Here is a 12,123-nt window from a genome sequence, read left to right as displayed (position 1 = left end):
GTGCCGTGCGTGTGATCATTGCTTGTACAGCCCTCTCGCAGTGTCCGGAGCAAGTATGGTGGGTCTGACACACCGGTGTCAATGTGTTCTTTTTTCCATTTCCAGGAGTGTAGCTTGTTTGTACCTCTTTGGAGTCCGCTCCCGGTAGCCGAGTGGCCGCCGCCGGCACGGTAGCTCAGTGTGTTAGGTCAGAGAGCCGGTTGACCTCTGTAGTAAAAAACTGAGTGGAAGTATCAACAAACGAACTTGAATGGAACTCATGTGACGTCCGCAACGACCAAACACACACAAAAAAAGTGGTCAGCGCGACAGAATGTCAATGCTAAGGGCCCGAGTTCGATTCCCGGCTGGGTCAGAGATTTTCCCCTTTCGGGGACTGGGTGTGGTGTTGTCCCTATCATCATCATTTCATCCCAATCGACGCGCAAGTCGCTGAAGTGGCGTCAAATCGAAAGACTTGCACCCGGCGGTCTACCGCACAGGAGGCCCTAGTCACACGACCTTTTTTTACCTCTTTAGAACGAAATACATCTCTGATTCTGCGTATCACGCATGTAACAATTTGTTTGTAGGTGGGCATTGGGGGAAATGGCAACAAAACGACTATTCACGTTGGTGTGTAGAATATATGAGTCTGGCGATATACCATCTGACTATCGGAAAAGCATCATCCACACAATTCCGAAGACGGCAAGAGCTGACAAGTGCGAGAATTATCGCACAATCAGCTTCAGCTCATGCATCGAAGCTGCTTACAAGAATGATATACAGAAGAATGGAAAAGAAAATTGAGAATGCGCTAGGTGACGATCAGTTTAGCTTTAGGAAAAGTAAAGGGACGAGAGAGGCAATTCTGACGTTACGGCTAATAATGGAAGCAAGGCTAATGAAAAATCAAGACACTTTCATAGGATTTGTCCACCTGGAAAAAGCGTTCGACAATATAAAATGGTGCAAGCTGTTCGAGATTCTGAAAAAAGTAGGGGTAAGCTACAGGGAGAGACGGGTCATATACAATATGTACAACAACCAAGAGGGAATAATGAGAGTGGACGATCAAGAACGAAGTGCTCGTATTAAGAAGGGTGTAAGACAAAGCTGTAGCCTTTCGCCCCTACTCTTTAATCTGTACAACGAGGAAGCAATGATGGAAATAAAAGAAAGGTTCAGGACTGGAATTAAAATACAAGGTGAAAGGATATCAATGATACGATTCGCTGATGACATTGCTATCCTGAGTGAAAGTGAAGAAGAATTAAATGATCTGCTGAACGGAATGAACAGTCTAATGGGTACACAGTATGGTTTGAGAGTAAATCGGGGAAAGACGAAGGTAATGAGGAGTAGTAGAAATGAGAACAGCGAGAAACTTAACATCAGGATTGATGGTCACGAAGTCAATGAAGTTAAGGAATTTTGCTACCTAGGCAGTAAAATAACCAATGACGGACGGAGCAAGGAGGACATCAAAAGCAGACTCGCTATGGCAAAAAAGGCATTTCTGGCCAAGAGAAGGCTACTAATATCAAATACCGGCCTTAATTTGAGGAAGAAATTTCTGAGGATGCACGTCTGGAGTACAGCATTGTATGGTAGTGAAATTGGACTGTGGGAAAACCGGAACAGAAGAGAATCGAAGCATTTGAGATGTGGTGCTATAGACGAATGTTGAAAATTAGGTGGACTGATAAGGTAAGGAATGAGGAGGTTCTACGCAGAATCGGAAAGGAATATGTGGAAAACACTGATAAGGAAAAGGAACAGGATGATAGGACATCTGCTAAGACGTGAGGGAATGACTTCCATGGTACTAGAGGGAGCTGTAGAGGGCAAAAACTGTAGAGGAAGATAGAGATTGGAATACGTCAAGCAAATAATTGAGGACGTAGGTTGCAAGTGCTACTCTGAGATGAAGAGGTTAGCACAGGAAAGGAATTCGTGGCGGGCCGCATCAAACCAGTCAGTAGACTGATGACCAAAAAATGGTTCAAATGGCTCTGAGCACTATGGGAGGTCATCAGTCCCCTAGAACTTAGAACTACCTAAACCTAACTAACCTAAGGACAGCAGCACACACATCCATGCCCAAGGCAGGATTCGAACCTGCGACTGTAGCAGTCGCGCGGTTCCAGACTGTAGCGCCTAGAACCGCTCGGCCACCCTGGCCGGCGATGACCAAAAAAAAGGGGGGGGGGTATAAGGCATTAGAAGTCTACGCACAGGTCATTCAGTTCTCCTAAATAACTAGCTGCTGAGCCGGCCGATGTGACCGAGCGGTTCTAGGCGCTTCAGTCTGGAACCGCGCGACTGCTACGGTCGCAGGTTCGAATCCTGCCTCGGGCATGGGCGTGTGTGATGTCCTTAGGTTAGTTAGGTTTAAGTAGTTCTAAGTTCTAGGGGACTGATGACCGCAGAAGTGAAGTCCCATAGTGATCAGAGCCATTTGAACCAACTAGCCGCTGATACGTGTACCCGGTGATGGCGCCCGATAGTTGCCCAGATGGGTTCCATGGCGTTTACATCCGAATCAACTTCACTATAATGCCCCTTAAACCACTGTAGGACGGTTCTAGCAGAGAGACTCGGGCAAGTGTAATGCTGAAAGATGACATCCCCGTCGAGGAAGACGTCGAGCATGAAAGGGTGCAGCTGTCAGCGTGTCTTTGATTACTTCCACAGGTCCCATGCAAGCGCAGGAGAATGTCTCCCATAGCATAATACTGCTGCCACCAACCTGCGTCCGTGGCGCGCTGCACGTTTCGAGTAACCGTTCACCTCAATGACGGCGTTTGTCGAGCCGACCATCGACCTAGTATATCAAAAATGTGATTCACCGGAAAAGCCGACACGTTTCCATTGGCAGGCGGTCGAACCCCGATGGTCCCGTGCCTACTGCAGTAGTAACTGACAATGTCATTGTGTCAACATGTGAACATGTAGGGAAAGGGGTGGGGTGTGCTGTGGTGCTCCGTGTTCAACAATGTACGATGAACGGTGTGCTCCGAAACACTTGTGCGTGCACCAGTATTGTGCTCTTTCGGCAAACATGCCACAGATCACCAACTCTCCTACTTTATAGAGCACACAAGTCCCGAACCCCAACTTCTGTGAAGAGTCGTGGACGTCCACCCATTTAGTGCATCGTGTTAATTGCACTGTCCTTTTACCTCTTTGCATAGATCCTCATCTACATCTGCATCTACATTTATACTCCGCAAGCCAACCAACGGGGTGTGGCAGAGGGCACTTTACGTGCCACTGTCATTACCTCCCTTTCCTGTTCCAGTCGCGTATGGTTCGCGGGAAGAACGACTGCCAGAAAGCCTCCGTGAGCGCTCGAATCTCTCTAATTTTACATTCGTGATCTCCTCGGGAGGTATAAGTAGGGGGAAGCAATATATTCGAAACCTCATCCTGAAACCCACCCTCTCGTAACCTGAACAGCAAGCTACACCGCGATGCAGAGCACCTCTCTTGCAGAGTCTGCCACTCGAGTTTGTTAAAAACCTCCGTAACGCTATCACCCTTACCAAATAACCCTGTGACGAAACGCGCCGCTCTTCTCTTCTCTATCTCCTGTGTCAACCAGACCTGGTACGGATCCCACACTGACGAGGAATACTCAAGTATAGGTCGAACGAGTAAGCCAACTCCTTTGTTGATCGACTACATTTTCTAAGGACTCTCCCAATGAATCTCAACCTGGCACCCGCCTTACCAACAATTAATTTTATATCATCATTCCACTTCGTTCCGCACGCATACTCCCAGATATTTTACAGAAGTAACTGCTACCAGTGTTTGTTCCGCTATATAGTAGCACATCAATATTTGATCAGCTTCGCAGTTTTCGAGACACTCTTTTATAGGCCCCGTGTAATAATAATCCGTACTTTGTCAGTGTCGCTTATCTCAATTGATCTCCCCATTTGAAGGACGTATATTTGCTGGGGCTCTCCCCCGTCCGTGTCTGCTCCGCTTACATACTTGTGACGCCGCGTCACGTGCTCGCAACGTCATCGGGTGGCATCCAACGTCGCGGAGCGCATTGGTCGTAATGTTTTGGCTCGTCAGTATAAGTAGGAGTAGCAGTTGCACACAGTTTTCGTTTCTGGTATTAACAAATTTCTTTCGGACTTCCCCCTTATTTAGTCAACCTGCATAATTTGTTACCACTATGATTCAGTAACTTTCAGGAAGAGAGAATGATATCTGGCTGGAATGAAGGTATGCGATGTACGTTAATGAACGAAAACTTTTGCCTGCAAAATCAAAACACTGGAGAGCACTGTCAGTTGTTAAGATTTGAAGGGAAATGCAGCAGATGTGCAATCAGGTGCCTGTACTGAGGAAAGAACAGAGCTTAATATCAGCTACTCTTCCAAATTTCCTGGTCACTCTCATTTCGTCTCTGGCGTGATGAAAAGTACGCAGACGCCTTTATGCGATGTGGGATTGATCAGTAGGTGTCACCAGAGGCGGTCCTTCTAGCGTAAAAAGAGGGAGGAAGCTAGTTGGTTGGTTGATTCGGTGGAGGATCATCGGCGCCATTGGATTAGGGAAGGATGGAGAAGGAAGTCGGCTGTGCCCTTTCACACGAACCGTACCGGCATTTACCTGAAGAGATTTGGGGAAATCACTGAAAACCTAAATCAGGATGGCCAAAGGCGTCCTTCTTTTTTTTTCTTTTTTTGTTAATTTTGGGACAGCGCGAACGCAATCCTGATTACCAAAAATTATGCGCCCAAGTTAGGCGCAATTTTTTTTGCATTTATTTATGAACGTAACAGCATTACAACAATATATGTACAGAAAAATGTAATTGTGAATGTCTGGTCAATATGTCACATAACCGAAATCCTTTAAGAGCAGACATAAGTACAACTGACATGTGTGACAAGTTATTTACATAAAGCTTTTAGTAACAATTCCAAAAGTGAGTATGTGTTGTGAAATGTAAACAAAATGTAAATAAGTGCATCAGGTAAGAAACTAATATAAAATGGAAAACACAAATGAGGAAACAGAAACAAAAGAGATACTTCTAGCGAAAGTATTCACTGTAAGTGAGGCGTCCCCTGATATCCGTACAATAACGCAACTGATAAAGTGTTGGTAAAATGATCGCGGTACTGCGATACTGTAATCCATACTATTGTTGATTTCTTCTTCCAGAAACACAAGAATATTTGTTTCGTGAGCCTTTTCGCAATCATATGGTAGAGGTGTCTAAAAATATTAATCTTGTTTTACCCATTGCATCTAATATTTTCTCTATATTTTCGCACATATCCTCATTTCTTCTCATTTTCCCGACATCCGTAGTTTGTATTGAACCCATTATTTTTCTAACTATCCGTCTTTCAAGAACCTCTATTCTGTCCAGCTTGTAGTTCATTCTTAGGCATACACATCCAATTAACTACTCTGGTTGTACCACTGTGGTATAATGTTTTAGTTTTGTTTTTCTAGTTATGCATTTCTTGTTGTAAATATTCTTCGTCGAACCACATGCTCTCTCCATTTTGTTAACTCTTACATCTACTGCAAATTTTTTTAGTCCACTCTGTTCTGCAGTTTCTCCAATATATTTGAATTTAGGTACTCGCTTTATTCTACCTAATATGTGTTTCTATAAATATGGGAGCATTTTTTATGTTTTTTATCAATTTTGTTTATTCATCTAAAATTTTGAGAACAATCCTATTTCCTATTATCTTCCAGAAGATTTATTTGAATAATTGTGTCTGTCAGATTTTCTGAAAATATTCCAAAATCGACTGCAGGCACTACACTAATTCCATTTGTATTGCTTCCTGTAATTATTGCTTCAGTTCTGTGATTCTTTAGCAGTTGTTAATATTACTAATATTAATCAAGGATGTATCTGTAAAATAACATAGTTACGTTAACAAATTAACATTAAAACTTGCTTTATTTACAGTTATTAAAAATTCTGTAGTTCATTCAGTAGTGCCCACAAATATTTGATTTTGACGGAATTCTGGGCGAGTTAAGAAAAAATGACTCTCAGTAAACATTTAAACGATCCGAATTGTTTCATTTTGTGGCATTAAGATTTGCGTTACCAATTTTTGACATAATGAAATACTACAACCTCAAAAATCAATCTACGATTCAGCACAATGTTTAGGATGGCCCTTAGGATTTCTGCCATCACAATGTCACCAAAATTCAGTCAAACCAGGATAAGGAACACAACATAACATCACTTATTTGCTTAAACAATTATTAACGTTCACCTGATTATTGTAAAAATAGTCTCTAGTACGCATTTATGTGTCATGAACACCGCAGCCTTACTGCTCATGGCAGCCATGTCTTTGGGACTTATCACAGTTAACATGCACACATCCATACTAACTTACCATTATTGAGAGTCTGCCAGTTCTTTATTAATCATGGAGCTGTCAACTAATGGCAGTCAAGCATATTGTCATGAACACCGCAGCCTTACTGCTAATGGCAGCCATATCTTTGGGAATTGTCACAGTTAACATGCACACATCCATACTAACTTACCATTATTGAGAGTCTGCCAGTTCTTTATTAATCATGGAGATGTCAACTAACGGCAATCAAGCATATTACATCATGACAGGTTTTACACACAGAAACAATGTTTCTCATCGACTGTCCCTTACCACTATTTACAATCCAGGTCTTCGTATGTCGAGATGTTAAGGACTGACTAAATTATTAGGATTTTACACTCAAATGGAAGATCTAGATTTTTTTATTTGTACATATTCGCATTTAGGCGAGAGGTTTGTTACGGTTCATACACAGAGTGAGCCAGAAAGAACTTTCTAACTTTGGAATAATAAAGAAAATTATTGAGATAGAGAATTCGTAGATTTGTAGCAAAGAACCTCAAGTTTGATTCACGTAGTGCATCAATATCCCATTCTGCCTCCAGGAGCGCCAGCATAGGGCACACTTGAAACGGCTACTTTCACTAGTGTGGAGCGTGCTCACTGTCTGTTTTGGTTATACGAAACGAACTCTGCAGACAGGTCAATGAAGATGACCGAGATTGGATGGTTTACTACCAGCAAGACGGTACATCACCTCATTTCCTCACGGATATTCGAGGTTTCCTCGATAATCGCTTCCCAGGTCGGTGGATTGGCCGTCAAAGGCCAATCGCATTCCCACCTCGCTCCCCAAACTTGATACCACTGGATTTCTTTCTCCGGGGTTTCATTAAAGACCGTACTAACGTTCCTCCCCTACCAAACAATATCGCCGACCTGAAAACTCTGCCGTTGGACAAGATACGGCGATTTGTGTAACGAGTGTGGGAAGAAATTAGTTACCGCTGTTATGTTTGCCGGGCCGCAAATGGTAATCACATCGAAACAAAATAACACTTGACACTTTTATGTGAAGCTTGAGGTTGTCTGCTACAAAATGACACATCTACCCAGACTGCAAGTTATCTAAATAAATTTCTATATCTTTCCAGAGCTGTAAAGTCCTTTTTGACTCACTCTGTATTATAAACATACACCCACGAACAAATAGGACAACTGTTCTGTTCATAGTTACAACAACTTCATTTATAACGTTTCACCTTGAGGTCAACTACACTACTGGCCATTAAAATTGCTACACCAAGAAGAAATGCAGATGATAAACGGGTATTCATTGGACAAATATATTACACTAGAACTGACATGTAATAACATTTTCAGGCAATTTGGGTGCATAGATCCTGAGAAGTCAGTGGCCAGAACAACCACCTCTGGCCGTAATAACGGCCTTGATACGCCTGGGCATTGAGTCAAACAGTGCTTGGATGGCGTGTACAGGTACAGCTGCCCATGCAGCTTCAGCACGTTACCACAGTTCATCAAGAGTACTGACTGGTGTAATGTGACGAGCCAGATGCTCGGACACCATTGACCAGACGTTTTCAGTTGGTGACAGATCTGGAGAATGTGCTGGCCAGGGCAGTAGTCGAACATTTTCTGTATCCAGAAAGGCCCGTACAGCACCTGCAACATCCGGTCGTGCATTATCCTACTGAAATGTAGGATTTCGCAGGTATCGAATGAAGGGTAGAGCGCACGGGTCGTAACACATCTGATATGTAACGTCCACTGTTCAAAGTGTCGTCAGTGCGAACAAGAGGTGACCGAGACCTGTACCAATGGCACCCCATACCATCACGCCGGGTGATACGCCAGTATGGCGATGGCGAAAAACACGGATGCGACCATCATGATGCTGTACACAGAACCTGGATTCATCCGAAAAAATTACGTCTTGCCATTCGTGCACCCAGGTTCGTCGTTGAGTACACCATCGCAGGCGCTCCTGTCTGTGATGCAGCGTCAAGGGTAACCGCAGCCATGGTCCCCGAGCTGATAGTCCGAGCTGCTGCAAACGTCGTCAAACTGTTCGTGCAGATGGTTGTTGTCTTGCAAACGTCTCCTTCTGTTGACTCAGGATCGAGACGTGGCTGTACGATCCGTTACAGCCATGCGGATAGGATGCCTGTCATCTCGACTGCTAGCGATACGAGGCCGTTGGGATCCAGCACGGCGTTTCGTATTACCCTCCTGAACCCACCGATTCCATATTCTGCTAACAGTCATTGGATCTCGACCAACGCGAGCAGCAATGTCGCGATACGATAAAACGCAATCGCGATAGACTACAATCCGACCTTTATCAAAGTCGGAAACGTACGCGTTTCTCCTGCTTACACGAGGCATGACAACAACGTTTCACCAGGCAACGCCGGTCAACTGCTGTTTGTGTATGAGAAATCGGTTGGAAACTCTCCTCATGTCAGCACGTTGTAGGTGTCGCCACCGGCACCAACCTTGTGTGAATGCTTTGAAAAGCTAATCATTTGGATATCACAGCGTCTTCCTGTCGGTTAAATTTCGAAACCTGTAGCACGTCATCTTCGTGGTGTAGCAATTTTAATAGCCAGTAGTGTACGTTCTTGTGCAATAACAGTAATTACAAACTTATTGTCAGGAATTCTTTCCTAGTTTATTAAGTCCGAGGGTGATCTTCTGTTGCTAATAGCACATTAGATCGTTTTCCTTGTATTCTACTTTGTGTCACTATTTATTACTGCAGGTTCGAGTGCAATTCATTTATTCTGTTTACCTGAGCAGTTCCTGATGCGTTTCGACACACAGACGCAGTTCGTCGTACACCGCATTGGAGTCCGCTGTCGCCAGATCCGACTCAGTCCCAGCCTTAGCTTTGGATGCTGGGGACCGTCCTAGGCTCGCAAAGCGGCTGCCGAGGACCTTGAACTGGGCGGAAAGGTGCAGCATGACTGCGAGGTAGAAGAACTCCACGAAGAGAGTGGTGTAGCTGCAGAAGGGAGCCGTGTAGAGCTGCAGGGCGAACGTGAACCAGAAGAGGCCGAGCCCCGAAGTGGCCATCCAGGGCAGCTGGACGAACGGCATGATCCTCTTGCTGGGGGGCTCGAGGAAGGCGATGAAGATCCAGTAGCCGGCGATCGCGAACAGGTAGCCCGAGACCGCCAGCGTCACCAGCAGGGTCTTCCTCTGGGCGCGACCCACGGCGGCCGCCATCCGCTCGTCGCGCTCGAAGTACCGGCGCTGCTGGTCCACCAGGCGGTCGATGGAGCGCACCATGCGGCAGATGGCGGGCCGCCGCCTTATGAGGAACAGCCCGTTGGCGAGTCCGCCGCTCATCGGCAGGATGGTGCTCAGCGCCCCCGTCACCTGGTCGATGTCGCTCAGGTTGTAACAGGCCCCGACGACCTTCATCACTATGGCGGCTGCGCTGAAGCTGAGGCTGAACGCCGTGTAAGCGCGGTAGGCCCGGGAACTCCCCAGCGGCCACAGACCCATGTAGTACAAGAGACGAATGTTGTTCCCGAGGACGGAGCAGTTCACCTCGTCCCAAGTGAGGTCCTGCGTAACTGCACTGCCCGTATCCTTCAGTTGCCGACTCCTCCCTTTCTGCTTTTCCATCGCTGAAACCCGGCTTCTTCCAGATGCAGTCGCTGCCGTTACTACCCCAGCTCTGCGCAAGTGGTGGGACGAACGCAGACTCAACTCAGGCACTCCGGACACCTTCAGTGGATCGACGTGGTCATAGCTCCAATTATATAGGACGCCGTAACAGGGGATGCGACTTCTACTTACTTTCGATATTACCGATGCCAACCGCCTTTCGTGACGTCAAGAGCATGCCGGTTGTAGCTCATCACAGGCGAGGGGACGATTAAATAATGTAACAGGCCCGTACCTTACAATGTCACTCAGATGGGGCACTCTATCTGTCCTCTGCCAAACCGCATAGCCCAGTGCGAGGCAGGGAAATTTAAACCAGAGCTACAGAAAGGCTTGTCGTAATCACAGGAAAGACACCGGTGGAAACTTAAGTATTTTCTTAATTACAAAACAGGCTCGTTACGGACTTCTGTGAGCTCTGTGTCTCATTGCAGCGTTGTGAATGTTTGTAATTTTCGCCTCGGCTTTGTTGTGGATACGCGCCGTAGCGGACCTTGCGTAATAATAGTAACAGCTCAAAAGTCCGCCTTTGTGGCGTCGTTGTTGACGCTAAGGCGGAAATTAAGTGCAATTTGTGTGCCTGAGTGATATCGAGAACAAGGAAAAGGTGTCGAGAAGAAGAAGAACAGAAGAAGAAAATTTTGAATGACAGAATAAGAGTCTCAGAACTTCAAACGCTAAACTTCGAAATGTCCCACACCGATAACTCCCGTTCTTTCCCAGCTTCACCCTAATTATTATTTAAAAAACCCCTTCAAGTCAGATTTCAAAAAAGGGGTACAAGGAATTCAAAAAGCTTTTGATATAAATATAATCCGATTCTTTAATCCACACCAAAGGTGGTCAGGAGACAGAACTTAGAAGTAAAGATTAATTTCTATTCGTGAAAGCTCGAAGAGATAATTTGGATAAGTGGTAAATTTACGCATATTAAACAGTTATACAATACCCATAATACATTTAACATAGAGATTCTGGGTTGAAGATAGGAAACACATCGAAATGTTCGAAAGCGTTACTCATTCACTTTACATCTGAAGGAACTTGATATTGCAAATTACGTGGTTGAAGTACCCTTCTCTTTGCACTGTTTAGTTACCATTTTGCCTTCTAGGCGCTGCAGTCTGGAACCGCGAGACCGCTACGGTCGCAGGTTCGAACTCTGCCTCGGGCATGGATGTGTGTGATGTCCTTAGGTTAGTTAGGTTTAACTAGTTCTAAGTTCTAGGGGACTAATGACCTCAGAAGTTGAGTCCCATACTGCTCAGAGCCATTTGAACCATTTTTTTTGTTACCGTTTTCCTCCGTTTTCTCTTCCAATGATGTTACCATTTAGATAAAAATAATTGGTACTCGTCCATTACAACTGAAGTGTTATTTGTTTATTAACCAAATTTGCGTCATTCAATTGTTTTAGATGTCTTCACTATTTCGCAGCAAAAATAATCGTAATAACTTTTGAGTTTCGAATAGTTGAAATATAACATGATTCTTAACAGCAGTTTTACTTCAAATGCTTATAGCTAATAGTTATACTGTTAAATTTTAGTTGACAGAGCGCTCCTTAATCACGACTCGGTAGAAGTCGATAGACGTGGGAAGGCTTCGGTCCGCTGTCATTTGTCATTTGGCTGCAGCCAACACACAGACGTACACTGGCAATACCGTATGCAGTATCATTGGTGTCACTGAAGCCAGCGGTTTAGAATCGCTCTGTCCTGGCGAGAGCAAACGATGTGTAAACAGCTGTTTATTTACTGATACATCAGTTGTAAAAATGGGGATAAACCGATGAAACTACGTTATCTTTAGAGTTTTTGACATAATGGTCAATACGTACGATGGGTCGTGTTCGGCTGTAATTTTTCATACAGCAGGTGGAAAATACAAGGAAAGGAACATATCTCTATGCAAACATAACTAGAAACATCTTACGTATTTTTGTTGTACTCGTTTTACTAAGGTCTGAAGCTCCTCTTTCCGTTATTCCGTGTTTTTTTATTTAAAATGTGGGTTGTTTTGGGAATCAGCTTTATGCAAATACAATTAGTTTATGTTTATACTCCCCAGAGACGTTTCGACACCAATG

General features: G+C 44.6%; 1 protein-coding gene across 1 annotated transcript in view; it reads right to left on the bottom strand.

Annotated features, from left to right (window-relative positions):
* Positions 1 to 9,992, bottom strand: part of LOC124550656 (odorant receptor Or2-like) — an 83,242-nt gene extending 73,250 nt beyond the window's left edge. Inside the window, exon 1 of the mRNA XM_047125380.1 lies at positions 9,151 to 9,992. Within this exon, the coding sequence (XP_046981336.1) occupies positions 9,151 to 9,992 (842 nt within the window). The remainder of the gene's footprint in view (positions 1 to 9,150) is intronic.
* Positions 9,993 to 12,123: the final 2,131 nt, after the last annotated feature.

This window comes from Schistocerca americana, chromosome 9 (genome assembly GCF_021461395.2).
Source record: "Schistocerca americana isolate TAMUIC-IGC-003095 chromosome 9, iqSchAmer2.1, whole genome shotgun sequence".
In the NCBI taxonomy this organism is placed as follows: domain Eukaryota; kingdom Metazoa; phylum Arthropoda; class Insecta; order Orthoptera; family Acrididae; genus Schistocerca; species Schistocerca americana.
Note: the sequence above shows the minus strand (reverse complement) of the source record. Positions and strands in the feature narration are given on the sequence as shown.